Source organism: Pelobates fuscus, chromosome 1 (genome assembly GCF_036172605.1).
Source record: "Pelobates fuscus isolate aPelFus1 chromosome 1, aPelFus1.pri, whole genome shotgun sequence".
NCBI classification, from domain to species: Eukaryota; Metazoa; Chordata; class Amphibia; order Anura; family Pelobatidae; genus Pelobates; species Pelobates fuscus.
The window spans coordinates 300,276,366-300,296,194 of NC_086317.1; the positions used below are offsets into that span (position 1 = coordinate 300,276,366).

General features: G+C 41.1%; 1 protein-coding gene across 3 annotated transcripts in view; it reads left to right on the forward strand.

Annotated features, from left to right (window-relative positions):
- Positions 1-19,829, forward strand: part of DMD (dystrophin) — a 2,317,639-nt gene that overhangs the window by 2,272,428 nt on the left and 25,382 nt on the right. For all 3 annotated transcript variants that reach the window (XM_063457949.1, XM_063457957.1, XM_063457965.1), the window contains 3 exons: positions 2,000-2,158; positions 3,767-4,010; positions 4,813-4,936. In XM_063457949.1, coding sequence (XP_063314019.1) covers positions 2,000-2,158; positions 3,767-4,010; positions 4,813-4,936 — 527 coding nt within the window. The remainder of the gene's footprint in view (positions 1-1,999; positions 2,159-3,766; positions 4,011-4,812; positions 4,937-19,829) is intronic.

Below are 19,829 nucleotides of genomic sequence, written 5' to 3' on the forward strand. Positions count from 1 at the left end.
GGCAATGCACATAGACCACATCAATTAGGAAAAAGAGGTCTGGGTGCCTATAGTGTCCCTTTAAGCTAAGGTATGGAAATCTACATGTATTATCACAGAACTTGTATCTCATATATTTTACAAATCTCTTATCTGGTTATCTGGAGATTCCACAATCTTAGTGATTTAAGACATCTGTGGAAAAACTGTTTATAAAGTAGTGCTCAACACTCATTTATTGAAGATTAGCCAAAAGCATCTGCAAAAGTGATTGTATTATCTGTAGAGCACTTCCAGCCTTGCCTTTTATTAGGACTGAAAACTCTGACTTTGTGTGAGATCATAGTTTAAATATAAAAGATTTTTTGTTTCTGTGATTTTTTTTTTTTCCAAGCAGTTATTTTATAGAGGACATGCATCTTTTTATTATGAAACCCGTCTTCCTTTAAATAATGCAGCCAATTCTATCTCACAAATACAACTTGCAGAAGAGTAATTTCTATCTAGATAATAACCACTGTTCTGTTACTGAATTTAAGAGCCAAAAGACTTGATAAATCAATGACAAAACTTTTCAACAAATTAATGAATAACCTAAAATGATCAAACGTAGCAATTTGCATGAACAGAACAAACACTGCACAGTGCCATATTTCATGACAAAAAACGTATACAACTGCTTCCTGTTTGAGTAATTAAAGCAAATAAAATACTAATAAGCATTCGTGCACAAATATAACCTAATGAAATTGATAGATCATACACATTGCCACTATACCCAAAATGTCTAATTTAAAAATGCACAAATGGTTAATGCCGCACATGTCTCCTATGATTATCACCGCTGCACTATAAAAAGTATAATCACAAAGCCTGGAAAATTGCAATCTTTGCGTATGGTTTCCATCACAGTCTCTGCATAACAATCTCAAGATTGTCTGCTGATGGGATCACTCCAAGTACCTTAACCACCAAAGCATGCCTTAGTGGTTATGGCGCCAGTACTGCACTGGCTCCCTGTATTGTAAGGAGTCAGACCATTTTAGAATGGCTTGACTTCTTACATTGGGTCATCCATGTGCCACTTACTGCCTCTACAACTTACTATGGAGAGCCAGAAGCTCTGTGTCTGAGCTAACCCAGTGCAGAGCATAGCTCATCAGCAGAGAATGACCAGCTGATGCTATCTGACAATGTACTAGCTCTTCACTGCATGGCTTGGCTTGGGAGCGCTAATGGAAGCTCCCTGCTAAATAAGAGCTTCTGGCTCTTCATATGAATTAGTAGAGGTATGGAGTGGCACTTGGTGGTCACTTACAATGGGAAACACCAGGTAGCTCGCTGCACTAACCATTAAGGTGTGCTTTAATGGTTATGCTGCATTATGGTGCATTGAGTGTTTCTTTAATGCCATTTACAAAAGTTCCCATTTTAAGTTGTTAGCAATTTCTAACTTTGGGGGCTTTACTTGCAGAAAATTGAAAACCATTTTGGATGGGATCATTTTGGAAACAAATATGCTATAGAAGCCAAAGTTAAAAAACAAACAAAAACCTTTTTTAATGTGATATATTCCATAATCTGGATGACTACTGATTTGAAAATATCTATAAAGAATGACTCAACTTACATCAAAGGGAGAGAACTGAATAAAGATTACCTTGTTCATATGAATTTTATAGATCAACAGAATAAACCAGAATAAGAGGCTCCTGATCTTTTTATGCATTCATTGTATACTATGAATACCTATATTTCCTACTCTTTAAGCAATATTCAAAAGCTAACATAATAGGGTTTTGCCTGAAATTTTCAACTTGCGCCACAGTGCACAGTTGAGGCTGAATTTTTAGACTAGGCATGTATCAGAATCAACTTTTAAGGAAGATGTATTATTTCTGGGCGTTGTGGTTCCCAAATGGAATGCTCAGGCCTAATGCTTTTGTAAAACAAAATCCCTAATTGTTTTGAATATATCATTATATAATAGATTCCCTTGTTTTATTTTTCTGTTTCACAGAGATGATGAACATTTGCTCATTCAGCACTACTGCCAAAGCTTGAACCAGGAATCCCCCTTGAGCCAGCCCCGCAGCCCTGCCCAGATACTTATTTCTTTGGAGAGTGAAGAGCGAGGGGAGCTTGAAAGAATTCTGGCTGATTTGGAAGAAGAGAATAGGTCAGTCTTATTTATATCTGGACTTTTGGTACATGTTATTCAAACATAGTGTGGGACCTACATTGGATAAGACCTATAGACAATGTTTAGATATGCTGTATTTAGCAAAAGTCAGAAACCTTGTCATACTGATTTTTATTAAAATTGAAGCACACCTTAAAGCCAATTTTGCTTAGTGTTTTTTTTTTTTGTCCCTTCGGTGTTAAACGTATTTGGTAAAATCAAGTGTTTCAACTGAATCTGCTGTGAATATTATTTTGTGGTATATGTCAGATATGTTACAGAGAATTCTGATTTTATTAAATGTAAAATGTTAAATTGTGTTTCATGCCCCAGAACTAGAATGTAAAGAAAACGCTGCATCCTAAACATATAGCATCAGTTAACCTTTAACTTAAAATAAAACAAACATTTTCCTTGTTCACTATCCCAAATCCCTATGTGCATTTTTTAATAACTGGAGTTTTTTTTAGTATCACATTAAGGCAAAACCTCTCAGGTGAGTCCTACCATAACAATTCACCTTGTTTCTTTAAACTGAAAGGCAAAATCTGTAATGAGGTTTTTCACTGAAATCAGAATTTGAAAACCGTTTAACACTTTAATGTAAGCAGGGACTCAGGCCCTCAAAACAACTTCATCGAGTAGACTATTTAAACTATGTTGTAAACCACAGATTAAAATAATAAGTTGCATATATGTAGATGTAATGAAGGGAGCAGCGCCTAGCGAGATCATCAAGTATGAGGCGAGACAAAAGGGTTGTCGATCACTACACTAGGCCTTCATCACTACACAACAAACACTAGAAACTCACCTCCCTTTACATTTGCACAAATGCACCTATAGCTACAAAGTCCGTTGTTTTATAGTCCAAGTTAATTTATTGCCATGAAAGTAGTCCCAGGGTTTGATAGCAAATACTGGTGACTTTCCAGGGGAAAAAACACATTATCTGTTAAGTGGTTACTTTATTCAGACACAGTTTTGCCAAAACTAGACTCATTAATATGTATGGCGTATATGCTATATTCATACAATAGGACTTCCTGTGTGATCTGATTTCTTAAATGCAATTTAAATTTTTTTTATTTTATTTATTTATTTTATTATTTATATTTTTTGGGACAAGCAGTGAGAAATAAAATACATTTTTAATATAAATTTAAATTATTTCACCGAGGGTATTTTCTTCTCCAAATCTAGTTTTCAAATGTATTCCCTAAAATTATTTACTTGCTCAAATATTTGCACACAACCAAAGCATTTGTGAATGTTATACTACAATTACACAATTTAACAAAGCTAATGGAATTTGCATGCTAAGTCAATATTTGCGCTTGCTGAAGAAAAGCAACGTAACACACTATTTGGAATGTTTCCTTACTAGACAGCATATATGACAAACATAAAGGTGCTTCTGAATTGTTTCTCAATTTAATTTATTTATTACTGTCGTTTGGGGTTTTGTTCGGTTTTATGATCCGGGAATTAGAGAGAGACAATTAAAATGAATATCTCAACTTGTTTTATTTTATGAACGCTTTTGTTGTAACTGTCCATTAACTTAATATCTGGTCCATAGAGTAAAGCTGTTTATGCCAACAGGAACTTGCAGTCAGAATATGATAGACTAAAGGAGCAGCATGATCACAAAGGATTATCCCCTCTGCCTTCTCCTCCTGAAATGATGCCGGCCTCCCCGCAGAGTCCACGGGATGCAGAACTCATTGCCGAAGCCAAGCTACTGCGCCAGCACAAAGGACGCCTTGAAGCCAGGATGCAGATTTTGGAGGATCACAACAAACAACTGGAGTCACAGCTGCATCGACTAAGACAACTGTTGGAGCAGGTATGACGTTTTGCTTTTCACAGTGCGAAGCAGCTTAAACAATTGTGCATTCGCTCATAAACAAATTAGGAACAGTGAAACAAAAATCATTACAAATTAGTCAGAATTAATTTAGAAAATGTTTATAAAGTCCTAATAATGCACAGTTATTTTTCCTCCTCTCTAGTTTCATCTTCTCCATTATATAAATAGCTGATATAAATTCATCTTGCCATGCCATTAGTCTCTGCCCCTAAAACAGATAAACCTCTTTTGTCGTTTTAAATATCGGGAGCGGTGGATAAAACCATATCTAGTAAAATTGGATGTTAAGAGCTCTGGGGATGATCCTTAAAAATACATTTTAAAAGCAATGTGGCTTACTTCAATAGTGCCACCAGAAAGAGCTTAATGCCTACTCACCTGCTTACAGCAAACTGGTTTGACCACTTGAAAGGACTAACAAAGATTTGTCTGACTCAGCATCTTGGGGTCAAACCCAACAAGTCTCCAACCATGTCCATGACTTCACATGTACCAAAACTCTGATTAGTTATTTATTTTTTATTCCCTGAAGAATAGTTGAATGTTGCCATCTAGTTATCATATCATTCACTAGTACAAGCCAACCTGTTGAAAAGTCCAGTCTAAAACTCTAATTCTGCCTTTTTTTTTTACTTGTACAAGACATGTTTTCATTATAGTAGAACATATTTGACAAATGTTGTACTTGACACTCAATGTTTAGGTTGAAAAGCAATGGTTATTTGACTGCAGGTTCCTTCAAGTAAGAAAGCTTTTTTTTGGTTTGTTTCTGTTATAGCCGCAAGCAGAGGCAAAGGTCAATGGTACAACATTTTCTTCTCCTACTCCCTCGCTGCAGAGATCAGAGAGCAACCAGCCCATGTTGCTTCGTGTAGTTGGCAGCCAAACGTCAGAAACTATGGGTGAGAATTAAACATGAAATCACATATCACCACTGTTGTGTTCCTTCTGCGTGATGTATTTATTTTTCTCAAAAGATTCTTGCCGCTCAAAACATCATATGATAGATCATATCTATTCTAACACGATAGGTCATATCTATTCTAACACGATAGGTCATATCTATTCTAACACGATAGGTCATATCTATTCTAACACGATAGGTCATATCTATTCTAACACGATAGGTCATATCTATTCTAACACGATAGGTCATATGTAATAATAACAAGAAGCTTTTGCAAGAGCTTTGCTTTAACCCCTTAACGCCGTGACGGCGTTCTATGCCATCCCCATTATAATGGGCTTTAAAGCCGTTGCAGCAGCATATAACGCCGCAACGGCTTTCTACCCCAGGAGCTCCGGTGAACTTACCTCCACCGCGATCCTCTTCGGGAGGACTGCCTGACAGTCCAGGCAGCCCTCCCCCAGCAAATCAGGCCTCCGGGGGCCATGTGATCGCTCTCAAAGAGCGGTCACATGGCCCCCTATAGCTGGCTATGGATCTGCCAGCAGAGAGACTGTCAGACAGTCCCCCTGCTGGTGGGTAGTGTAAAAAAAAATGATTAAACATGTATCTTAGACAAAAAATAATGGGGGTTTAGTTACATGATATGATCATATATTGCATAAGCCTGCCTGGCCAAATGTTTGTTTTTTTGCTTTTTTCACACAAAAACAAATATGAACGCTAACTTTGGCCAGTGTTTGTGACTAAATGGCTACTAAAAAAGACTGGACATACTCCACTTGCAATACCATGGGTTATGCACTTTTGCAAATGGTATGCCATCATGGGGGTAATTCTCATTCCTAGGCTACCACACCGTCTTAAAGGTAACATTACTAATGTGGCAAATTTTAATGTGAGAAAAATGGAATGTTCTATATTTGACCCTGTAACTTTCCAAAACACCGTAAAATCTGTTGAGGGGGGTACTGTTGTACTCGTGAGACTTTTGCTGAATACAAATATGTGCATTTTATTGCAGTAAAAGCTAACCATATTATGACATTTACAGCTAAAATGTCGGGCGGAACTACAAATTTTTGTAAAAATCTTAATTTCTTACAGGTTTTTTTTATTTTATTCATAATACATTATGTTTCATATATGAATAGTTCATAAGCTATAAAAGCCCTGTTTCTCCTGAACAAAATGATATGTAATAAGTGTTGGGAGCACTTAATATGAAAGAGGTGAATTATGGTTGAACAAGCATATAGTGCAAATTCCAGTTTTTGTTTACATTTTGTTTTGATCAGAAAGTGTACTATTGACTCCGTCCTGAAGGGGTTAATGGAACACGCCAAGCAGTGTAACCACTATAGTGTCCATTCTAAGTAGTCAGACTGTTTTAGAACAGGGAGTATAACAGAGGCCTCTAGAACTTTGCTGTCCAATAATGTGACTACAGGAACAGAGAAGCATGGTCAGGCAATCTTTTGATACATATGGAATGTTGTTCAAGAAATTAGACAAACAGCCAGGGTGAAGTGCATAAAGGTGATAACAATATTTGTGAAAATGGAAGGGCTATAGGAGAGAGCCAATATGGAGCTCCCAGAATGCTCAGTGTTAAAGGGATTCTGTAGTGTAAGGAATACAGAGTTTTATTGACTGGAAGGACTAATGTGCATGCAAGCTTTCCTATAGGGATTTTATGGACACTGGATGTCCTCATGCATAGCATCAGGGCCGGCGCTACCATTAAGGCGGACTAGGCAGCCGCCTAGGGCGCCCCTTGGGAAGGGGCGCCGCCAGGAGCACCGGCCCCCCTAATGCTGCAGCCGCCCAAGCACTCTGTAGAGCGCCTCAGGCGGCTGCAGCTTCGCCCGGGCTGGTGCGTCCATGAGGGCGCACCGCCCGGGCGCAGCATGGAGAGGAGCTGACAGGAGGGAAGCGCTCAGCGCTCCCTCCTGTTACTCCCTCAATGTAGCGTGGCCAAGCTCTGTACTGTCCGCCGGTACAGGGAGCATTTGTCTCCTGTACCCGGACGGACTAACAGGAAGTGAACACTGAGTGTTCACTTCCTTTTAGTCCGGCCGGGTACAGGAAACAAAAGCTCCCTGTACCCGCGGACAGTACAGAGCTCGGCCACGCTACAACATAGGTAGGGGAGGGTGGGGGGAATAAAGGGGGGGGGGAGAAATACATGGAGATGGAGAGGGAGGGGGGTGGGGGAGAAATACATGGAGAGGGAGGGGGTGGGGGAGAAATAAATGGAGAGGGAGGGAGGGGGGGAGAAATAAATGGAGAGGGAGGGAGGGGGGGAGAAATAAATGGAGAGGGAGGGAGGGGGGGAGAAATAAATGGAGAGGGAGGGAGGGGGGAGAAATAAATGGAGAGGGAGGGAGGGGGGGAGAAATAAATGGAGAGGGAGGGAGGGGGAGAAATAAATGGAGAGGGAGGGAGGGGGGAGAAATAAATGGAGAGGGAGGGAGGGGGGGGATAAATGGAGAGGGAGGGAGGGGGGAGAAATAAATGGAGAGGGAGGGGGGGGAATAAATGGAGAGGGAGGGAGGGGGGGATAAATGGAGAGGGAGGGAGGGAGGGGGAGAAATAAATGGAGAGGGAGGGAGGGGAGGGCAGGAGAAATAAATGGAGAGGGAGGGAGGGGGGGGAAAATAAATGGAGAGGGAGGGGGGAGGAGAAATAAATGGAGAGGGAGGGGGGAGGAGAAATAAATGGAGAGGGAGGGGGGAGGAGAAATAAATGGAGAGGGAGGGGGGAGGAGAAATAAATGGAGAGGGAGGGGGGAGGAGAAATAAATGGAGAGAGGGGGGGAGGAGAAATAAATGGACAGGGAGGGGGGGAGAAATAAATGGACAGGGAGGGGGGGAGAAATAAATGGACAGGGAGAATAAATGGACAGGGATGGGGGGAATAAATGGACAGGGGAGGGAATAAATGAACAGGGAGGGGGGGAATAAATGGACAGGGAGGGGGGGAATAAATGGACAGGGAGGGGGGGAATAAGTGGACAGGGGGGGATAAATGGACAGGGAGGGTGGGGGAATAAATGGACAGGCAGGGTGGGGGGAATAAATTGAAAGGGGGGGGGGAATAAATTGACAGGGAGTGGAATTGACAGGGTTAGGAGGGGGAATGAGAGTGGGGAGGGGAGAAGAGAGTGACAAGGGAGGGGGGAGAAGAGAGGGACACGCAGGGGAGAAGAGAGTGACAAGGGGGGAGAAGAGAGTGACAAGGGGGGGAGAGAAGAGAGGGACAAGGGGGGGAGAGAAGAGAGGGACAAGGGGGGGAGAGAAGAGAGTGACGAGGGGGGGAGAGAAGAGAGTGACGAGGGGGGGAGAGAAGAGAGTGACGAGGGGGGGGAGAGAAGAGAGTGACGAGGGAGGGAGAGGGGGAGAAGAGAGTGACCAGGGAGGAGGGAGAGATTGACATCCATCACACACACAATGCACCCCTTGCACACAGAAAAACACACAATGCATTACACACACAGACACACACACACACAAGCAATTCAACCCTTACATACAATGCATCCCTTACACACACAGAAACACACAATGCATTCCTTACACACACTCAATGCACCCCTTACACACACTCAATGCACCCCTTACAGACGCACACACTGCATCCCGTACATACACAGAAACACACATTGCAGCCCTTACACATACAAACACAGATTCACACAATGCATTCCTTACACACATATCAGGACATCCCCTACTCCTGTGAACAAACTATTTGGTGGAACATGAAGGTGGACCCTGGGGCCCAGACCATGAGCTGTGTAAAGGGCCTTTAAAAAAATGGAGCTGCTTTCCGTTCTCCCAGAACACAAACAGCCTCCAGAGAGCCTGTTCTACACCAGACGAGTGGAGCCAGACTGCAGCTAGAGCCCATTACCCCATTACCATCCTCATCTGATTGTAAGTAGGCAATCTAGTATATTATTCGTGGCACTAATCTCTAATTTACCTCACATTAAAGGGACACTTTAGTCCCCAGAACCACTGCAGCTTAATGTAGTGGTTCTGGTGTCTATAGCCTGTCCCTGCAGGCCTTTTAATGTAAACACGGCGGCACTGCAGCACTTGTGTTAGTTAACATGGGGCATTGTGATGTCATATGGGGGGGGGGGGGGGGGGGAGCAAACTTTACTTTTGCCTAGGGCGGCAAAAATCCTTGCACCGGCCCTGCATAGCATGCTTGGGGTGGCTGTTGGATTGTATGTATGAATGCAGGTGTATATTTGTAAGTAGTGTTGGTGTTTAAATGCACAAACGCAGATGAATACACATACTGACACACATACATTGCCACATAAATGGAAACACATACTGACACACACAGACAGATACATACACATGTACAAAATATTTACACAAATAGTTACACATGCACTCTGACCCACACATACATAGATGTTATTTCATATTTTTAGCCAGCCTGTTTTCATACCTCTTAAGTGCAGGAGGATGGTTTCCCTTGTATCTAATTTCTTGCTCTCTGTACCTGGGAGGAAGTAACTGAAACAGTTTTTGTGCTTGTGAAGGGCCACTCTGCCCAACCAGGCCCCAAGTGTGGGAGCCATCTAATGGGACCTAGTGCGACTTCACTGGCGGTAATTCTGACGGTGTGCCTCTGCAATACAGGAGGGTTCACAGAACATACACAAAGGGCGAATTTGTTCTTACCAGGGATGAAATTTCACCCTCCTTCTCTCTCTCTTTCTCTATCTATCTAAGTGTGTGTGTGTGTGTGTGTGTGTGTGTGTGTGTGTGTGTGTTTTGATTTTAGTATTGAGAAAATCAATTCTGGAAAGTGGCAAGTTCTGGCATTTCTGAAGCTATGATTTTCTGCTCTTTTTGCATGCTGTTGTTTTTTGTTTTTTTTATGAATTCTAGATTCAGCTTTCACCTTGTGCCAGCTGCTGAATAGGGGGGAAGGGAGTTTCTAATCTGTGAATACAGTGTGTGTGGGTGGATTGCCAGGGTGGTAAAGCAGTTTACAGCATGCTACTGTAACCTGCCTACTTCCCCTGGCATTCATGCTGCAAATGTCATGTTAATATTACTGCTGTTTACTTTTGGACATTTTGATTAAATCTTATTTAAGAAATTGCAGTGAAGAATGAACATTTTGGAATTTTAGAAGACTGCTCTGACATTCATGGAAAAGAGTGCCTGACGTGTCATTTCTGATCCGTGCAGTTAATATAATGCCCTATTGATAGCTTAGTGTTAGTTGGTGGACTATGGGGTGTATGTACTAACAAGCTACAACCGAAATAAAAAATAATCATAAAAATACATTATTGGGGGAAAATACTCTGTAATGATCATTAATATTTTATTCATTTGTATTTGCACCTTAAGTGCTAAAGAGAAACAAATAATTTTTCACCAACATAAAAATACAGATAAAAAATATGAGAAATACGCTGGCAGGAAATAGTGCATTGAAAGAATGTTCCCTTGCATTTTATTGTAAAACCAACCAACATTATATATATATATATATATATATATATATATATATATATATATATATATATATATATATATATATATATAATGTATTTATGAAGTTTAATTTTCAATTGAACAAGTTGCTATTCGACTAATGAATTGCTACAGCTGCTAAAAGTAAAAAGAAATGTTTTAATATTTCTTTATTTTTCCAACAAATTGTATGCGTGTAATTACAGTCTTGATGTCTATATTTGTAATTCTTATCACCAAGTACTGATGGTGATATTCAGTTACTTAGCTGTGTTAAAATAAGGGAATCTGATAAGCACCTGTATAGTGATTGCAAAACACTTTTTCTATTGACCTCTGGATAAAACTTATTTTTTACATTCTTTTGTGTTTTCCCACAACATATAATATATATTTTTGTTATTGGTTAGAGACCTACCTAGTGGCATTAAAGGGTCATTCCAACCAAAAACAGTGTTTTAAGAAAACCTTCTTATACTTGACCCTTCCGCCCAATAAAAGTTTAAAAAGAAAAGAAAGCTAAATCTTACCTGCATTAAAGCGCTGATGCCGTGTTCTCAGCCCAATTCTCGTCCATTGACATCACTTCTCCCTAGCTGCTGGAATGGGATGTAGAAAGAAGAGGGGCTGATTTGAGGACATAAGCATCACTGGGGAGATTGGCATACCACCCTTGGATGTGCGTACTGACGACAGATGTCCAATATGCCCATAATTGATATTAACTAGTTTGGAATTCTTGTTCCGGCCTGCCTAGTGACCCAATGATGCTGCAGGAGGGGGAATTGATCATCTGGCAGCAAAAGAGTTAAACACAGGATGTTCAGAAGTTAGATGTTTCACATTTTAAATGAGTAAAATGATTTCCCTAGAGTTAATGCTACTCATCAGTAACATCATTTTGTGGTACCTGGAATCCATATTTTTAGTTTTTTCTCCAAACTTTCCATGCTGCTATCTATTTTGTATACGGCACACCATAGGATCCATACAGAAATAGCATATATTATTTTTTATTAAAAAGTTGGGCACTTCTGGCAGACAATTCGGCAGGCAGATATGTTTTTCAAGATATCTTGAATTTGTTTTACATAATGATGTAAGAATGAAAGGAAATAATAATGGCTGTAGACTGCCTGTAATGTAAACAGCCTGTCTATAACATTCGGCATTGTACATTTCATGCTCTCAGTCATCCACTATACCATATAATGAAACACTCAACTTAATATCGCGCTCCCTGTTTAATAGTGAGTTTCTATTTGTGTGTTTAAACCACAGCTACTTTGTCATCAGCTGCCTGGCTCTTTACCTGCAGGGTGTCAAAATAAAAACAAAGTAATTGCTGTATTGATTCACTGATTCCTTGGGGTTGGTTCAGCAATTTTATGTGTAGAGGATTTCTTTTTGCAAGCAGTTTTTTTTTTTTTTTAAATAAGCCTTTCGGTGTTAAATTTTAGTCAAGAGAATAAAACACTTAGTCCAGGGAAATCTTTTTGTTAAAAAAACAAACAAACAAAAAGTAATAGATTAAAGTAGTTTATATGTTTTGATATTTACCCCTTACTAATGGTTAATGGATTAAAGTGCTGTAAAGCTATGCATTTTATACATACATTTGGAATGTTACCCATTCATATTAAAGTATATAACCACTCCAACGCATTTCACACTGAATGTTCCTATAGGGTAGCCAGTGTGAAAAGCACTGGACGCACTTTGTTTCATGCTTTGTCAAACATATAGGGAGACCTTTTTTTTTTGGTGATCAGATTTTGTAACATGGATACAAGTTGTTTCTTCTATCTTAATGATATATATGTTATGGAGGGTGAGGGGGTTTCCACAGTGATTGGTATGCCATTTCGCTTTAAACATTAAGATTATAGAGAACTATAAAGTAATTTTTTTATTTTACTGTTGTGTAAAATGAGTGGGAAGTGAAACCAGTTCTTAATAGACTATGTAAACTTAATCTTTCTCTTAATCCATGAGAATACACATATCCCTCTTTAAATGAGACACACCGATGAAGATGCATTTTTGGGGGGTAATGGTCAGTTCTTGCAATTCTGTGACGCACAGAATTGGCATTAACAGGCTGGCTGACACCCCAGTGAAGCTGCTGAAGGTAGAGTTACACCTCTGGCAGTAGAGGGTTTATTTTATGGAACTGCAGAGTTTCGTGAAGTGGTCATGGTGCCTTGAGTAGCCCGTTAAACTACAATAAATATACTTGGAAATTAATGTATGTAAATAAGTAATTTGGCAATGTTTAAACGTATGGGTTAAGTGAGTTCAATTATCAGTAGATAATGCTGCATGAAATGTCCCGAATAGTGCTAACACCTGAACTCATGCCACCTGCTGCTCCCCTAACTGTGACCCTCTTTTGTCATGTAAAATATTGGAAAATATGAAGTATGCAGCAATAAACATTGCTTAGCCTGGATGAAATTATAATTTTTGTCTTGTCAATGTGTGTTATTATATAGTTATTTATTTAGTCCACACATCACAATTTTTTTTTTCAAATGTATTTAACTTATAATCGACAAATGTTACTGCAGTTGTTTTTTATTATTACATTTTTAAAAAACACTGCAATGGTTAAGAATGAAGTGCCTTATAATCTTATGAGTATCATCTAAATATCGCACAGAATTTTGATCCACTTCTTTTTTTGTTGTCCCACCGCTTTATATGTAACGTGACCATGACCATTGGCTGACTTCATCTGTCAGTCAAGTTCTACAATAGGGAGACCATCTAGTATTCAGGATTTGCAACCAGAAATAAATACTAATGGGAATTATTAACATAGCTCTTACTTTTACACAAAGATGGTCAAACACATTACTGGCAATAGTTACTTTGAAGTAAGCTGGAATAACCGTTGAATAAAGGCACTGTTTGCCGCCATATCACAACTTTAAACATAGCATATAGGGAGTGCTTTCCTGTGACCTTGTTCCTGTCATACTATGACCATTTAGAGATTTTATATTGCTTGTTTTCTGACTTACTGCATTTTTTCACCTCCAGTCTTAACTGATTGATGGCCTGCTCTTAACCCCTTAAGGACCAAACTTCTGGAATAAAAGGGAAGTATGGCATGTCACACATGTCATGTATCCTTAAGGGGTTAAAGTGTGCACTATACTTTTTAGAAGCATATTGTAAGGTTTGAAAGTAAAAAAAACAGCTAGATCTACAAACTTTATTCCAAAAATTCAACAGCTGACCTTATCCTTAAGCTAACAGTCATCGTCTTACTACAGAATCTAAGTCTGGAGTCCCCAGTGATTAAGGATTTTAATCAATTGTCTGGATCATTATTCCCATGGCAACAAGGGATGTATTTAGCTTTTGACAATCCATATGCATGCAGAGTCATCTCTAGTATTATCCAAAGCCCTTCACACAGTATTGATTTCCGATCTAACTAAAGGTAAAAGGTGCGTAATCTTCTGAATCTGATATCTGAATATGTGTTCGCCCATGTATAAATATGTGTAAACATCACCAGTTAACGGCTAACTACGCAGTTTGCACCAGTATATTGGACATGGTCATATACGGTTTATAGTCTACAGATCTTATTCGCTAAATAGTAAGTTGTAGTTTGACACAGAATAACAAAATACATTTCCATCTTGGCTATTATGACCTGAACTTTCTAATTGTGTCTATTCACAAACTCACAAGAGTGAATGTTGATATGTTTTTTAATATCTATGTTGAGGATATCTATTTTCACAATGACTAGTTAATATAGTGAAAACCTAATTAGTTTCAATTTCATTTTAAACACCATTGTCAAGTCAAATATTTTTTTAAGTATTGAGGTGATGTGTATGTGTAGGTTTGCTAGTGTACATAAATCCATTTTATTAAATTTAGTAGAAAAGATAAGCAGGTATATTATTATAGTTTGATTTGGCAATCACACAATTTTATGTTTTGGGAGAATCATGACTTTATTATTTTTCATTTAACTTTGACATCCAATTTTGAATTGTATATTTATTCACAGTAGCAATTTAACTTATTTTTGGACTCCAACAATTAACCAGTACATAAATCGTTTCCTTTAACGAAGAGAGAGATGAAATGTGGATAAATATAGCTCAATGAATAGTCAATCTCCTACCGTTGTTAATTGAAAGTGTTTTATTCCTGACCCTTGAACTAGTCAATATTGATAATGACTAGCCATCATTATATCTATGCACACTAGTTTTAGGGCCTATACCATATAAATAAATTGACAAGCAGATTCTAAAAAAATGTATAGCTTGCAATTAGTGGGTGCGTGTCATGGACAGCACTCCATATTAGCAATCAGTCGGACTCTGGGTGCTTACACAATGGAAATGTATATAGAGAATTGTAAACACAATAACTTGGCTGTCATCATTTAAAATAGTTTTCAAGGCCTTAATCTTGAAAATGGTTACAGGTATAAAGACTAAAAGATGTATAGTGTTTATTTGTGGTTAATTCTAAGTTTTTGTAAATAGTGATTATCAAAAACACCAGTGAACAAAATATTTAGTGTATCACACAAACTAATTGATTAAAGGGACACAAATGTGAGGAATACAGAGCTGTATTCCTTACATTATACTTCCTTCTGGCCCTCCACTCCCTCGTGCTGGGTTGGCGCTCTGCCGCCTCCTTGACGGGGGATAATGCACATGCGCCGTGACCGCATTAGGCCCTCCCCAAAGGGAAGCATTGCTGCAACGCTTTCCTTTGGGGTTTTCTCTGATGCTGGATGTCCTAATGCAGAGCATGAGGATGTCCAGCGTCAGGCCACCAAAAGTCAACTAGCAAGCAGCAAGTGCCTTTAGTGGCTCTCTGACATCAACTAGAGGCAGTCTTAGCCCTGCAATGTTATCATTGCAGTTTCTCTAAGTGCGGGACAGGGACACTGCACCCAGGCAACTTCAATGAGCTGAAGTGGTCTGGGTGACTATAGTGTCCCTTTATTCATACATGTAAAAAAATAGAACTTAACTATGTGCTATAGTAAGATTTTTAATGAAGTAAATATTTGTGGTTTTATAAAAGCTTGTTGAGGTAGCCGGTCGTAAAAATTGAACTGTAATGTTTAAAGTATATTTATCAGTGCTAATGCATGTAATAATTCTCAGGACATGTGTCACGGGTGGCGGTACGGAGACCGGGACCACTGAGTGCTTGATGATTTTGGGAGTCTCAGCGTGGAAATACACCATCAGGGCCTGTTGCAGGGTAACCACACGCCCCCTGGTGTTGAGCACCAGCGTTTGTGCGGCCACATACCAAGGCCCTGATGCAGCTACTGCGGATCCCAAGAGCTAGGAGCTAAATGATATGCAGACCTGCCAGGAACTGGATAGTGGGGCTCTGCAGCAGGCATGTATCCAGTACAGAAACAAGGCAAGACTAGGACGCGCATCTAACAAGAGAACAAGACAAGACTAGAAGAACCCAGAACCGGAGCAGGACAGAAAGCAGGACATGTACACAAGACATGAGGGAAGCATGAGCAGGACAGGACTGTACATGAACTGGGAATACAAGACAAAATACAACAAGAGCAGATATAATAGGCAAAACAAGAGGAGACATAACTAAGTACTATATATGTAAAACATTGGAGATTTAGACATACATAAATGGCCAAGATGTATGCAGCCCACCAACTGCGGCAAAGTACTCCAATTAATTATTATTATTATTATGATATTTATAGAGCGCCGTCAAATTCCGCAGCGCTTTACAATGGGTGGACGAACAGACATGTAGTTGTAACCAGACAAGTTTCACACACAGGAACAGAGGGGTTGAGGGCCCTGCTCAATGAGCTTACATGCTAGAGGGAGTGGGGTAAAATGACACAAAAGGTAAGGATTGTATTAGACTAGTGTATTAGACTAGTTGCAGAAGAGGAATCAGTTGGGAGCTATTAACAGTTTAATTGATACGCTTTTATGAAGAAGTGGGTTTTTAACAATTTTTTTAAGGAGTGGAGACTGGGTGAGCATCTAACGGAGGAGGGAAGAGAAATCTTGAAGGCGAGCATCAGAGGTGGGAGTACGGACAGAAGATAGAAGATGTGGGTTCTATCTACCTAGATATGCATGACTAAATAAACAATAATAAAACACACACAGCACTTACCTGCAAGAAAGGGGCAAATGACTTGAAGCAACTGCCTCCAGGAACCAACTAAAACAAAAGGATAAATGGAAAAGGAAAGGGTATGGCAACATAAAACAAACATTAAAAGGAATCCATGAGACTGGGAATTCCAGGAAAGGAATACAGGAATGAACCCAGAAAACCCAGCATAAAGAAAACTAGACATGGAATAGAAAACCAGAAAAAAAAACAAGAAAAACTAAACAAGAATTGTAAAGAGTACTGGATACCAGAAGCCAAGGCCATACTTCTCCACAGAACAGGACAGGATGTGACAACATGCACATGGGAGGAAGATACAAAAATTATTCATTATGCAGAATAGCTCTAATTAACAACTTAAACAGATACATATATAAGGCTGCCTTCAAGTTTAAAAAATTGGGAACCAAAAACCCTTCCTAGGGAAAACCCTTGCATTGCTAGACTCCTTCAGTGACGGCAAACTAATCCTCGAAGGAGACTTCAATGCGCCGCTAGAACCTAAACTGGACACCTCAACAGGCCACTCGACCCTCCCGAGCCATGTCCTCCGAGGCATGAAAAACACCCTGCACGAACTCCAGCTGTCAGATTGCTGGCGGGCCCTACATCACCAAGAGAAAGACTACACCTTCTTCTCCCCCCCCCACAACTCATATTCGCGACTTGACTATCTGTTCCTCCAGCACCGCCACCTGGACGACCTCCTTACAGCAACGATAACCCCCATGACCTGGTTGGACCATGCCCCGGCCATCATCACACTCACCTCACCAACTCCGTTCCAGAAACACTGGAACTGGAGACTGAATGAATCACTACTAGAGGACCCCCTAATTCATCAAGATGTGAAAACACACATAGACCAATTCTTCCAAACAGCGCGCCGGACTCCTCCCCGCATAAGATCTGGGAAGCACACAAATGTATGATCAGGGGCGTTCTGATCAGACATGGCGCGCAGCACAAGCGACAATGCACCCAAGAAAATTACGAACTTGCACGAAAGGTGGCAGACCTGGAGAAGCAACATAAGTCCACCATGGCTGACGATACATACTCACAACTAGTCATCGCCAGGGCAAAACTCAACTCCCACCTATCCCAGAAGATTGCATTTCAATTCAGGCAAACGCGGAAGACTTTCTACGAATACGGTAACAAAAGCAGGAAATTACTAGCGAGAGCCCTGAGGAAAACCAGACAAAAAAGCTTCATATCTGAGATCACACATAATGGTACCACCCACAACACACCGAAATCAATAGCGGATGGATTCCGCACTTACTACGAAGCACTATACAATCTCCACAGCCAGGACGACACCGGAGAGGGGTCGGACACCACCAAGACCCAGAAACAAAACGAGTACCTCACCAAATACCTCACCAACACGATGGACACAAATACGGCCGATGCCATGGAGGAGCCGATCACAGCGGAAGAAATATCACAGGCCCTAAAAATGGCCAAAAATGGGAAATGCCCAGGCCCGGACGGCTTCACGATCAAATACTACAGAACATACCGCGACTCATTGATCCCGCACCTACTGAACATGCTTAACGCACTCAGACAAGGGGGGGACCCTCGATCACAACACACTGAGAGAGCACATGGTGGTGCTACTCAAAGATGGCAAAGACCCCACTTGTCCGAGCTACAGGCCAATCATGGTTCCATTGGTTACAATGGCTCACCACTAGACCTAACCCAGGACCACACCCACAAAGGACGGACAACAATGGTTGAGGGCCTACAGATCACAGGGCAACACACCCCGCAGACCAGGAGACCACGGCACACACCCGGAGACAGGACACCTGAGGACCAAGGCAGCGACACCCGAAGACCGCAACGGGAATACATGCAACAGACTGTACCGAGGAGGGGCCCGGTCACTGGCGAGGCGCGGGGGCTCAGGCCCCTGGGGAGATCCCACCCCTAAACTGCTCCCAGGAACATGACCTACTCCCCCACAAAACACAAAGACAGAACGAACACAGACATACCACCACAGGACCATGCTGTACCACACAGAACACCTGACCCATCCCCACCGTCCTAACCTTCACAATACACAAGTGGCAACATCACGCCCAAGCGGAGAGAGGAGGGAGGACACCCAAGATCTCCCCCCCCCCCACAGTCACACGCCACCTCAGCACCCCCAACGCGCTCACTGTCCAATGAGTCGCGACAAGAACCTGCCCTGAACGAACACTGAACCCCGACCGTGGACATGGGAAGGAGGAGACCGAGGTCCAGGGTGAATGAGACCAGACTCAATGACCAGGGCACCACACTAGATAATGGGAGGCTGACACTACCCATAGCAGCCCGCCAAACGAGTCCCCCACCCATCGGGACCATAAGCCATTAACCCCCAAACTACTACATTAACACCACCAGCGGCACACACACAAGAACACGAAGACACACAGATAGCCCGGCTGATCCCAACCCGGAGACCGCCTCGAACCGAGAGAAATAACACAAGGGCACCACGACACAGGTTCTGAACACGGACGCTCCTACAAGGCAACCAATAGAGACATACCGCTTTACACCTCTATGAAACCTGACCTAGATGCATTACATAGCACTCTAACATCGGCTAACCAATTCCCTATGGAATGCACGCAATAGCGGCCACTATGCAATATAACGTAAAAAAATATCACCATAGTCGCTATGCCCCATGAGACCACATGCCCAATGTGCTTAAGAAAGGTATAATACAAAACAAAATGCCAGCCTCAAAATCACAGGGATCATACGTTATAAGCCTCTGCGTAGGCTAATGTTGCAAAGCTACTGATGTAACAACCCTGCGTTTCAAACCATATACCAAACATACAACACTTACCCCTGCGTGGGTAAACTGTTCTCTATCAAATGTTATGTATTACCCTCCTTTACCTAGGTCGCAACTGTTTGTTTGACGTATTATGCCTCTGCGTAGGCAACAATGCACCCTCTTTTCAAACCTGTTGCATGTCTGCTAACATTTTGCATACGAAAAAAAAAATGAAAAAAAATTGGGAACATGGGTGATTTCAACCAAAGCTGTGCTCAGATTTCAGTGTTCCATGCAGGGCTAATGATCACTCAATGCTGTTCACTGTAGTATGGTTGGGATTGTCACATTTAACCCCTTAACGCCGTTACGGCGTTCTATGCCGTCGCGGCTTTAATGGG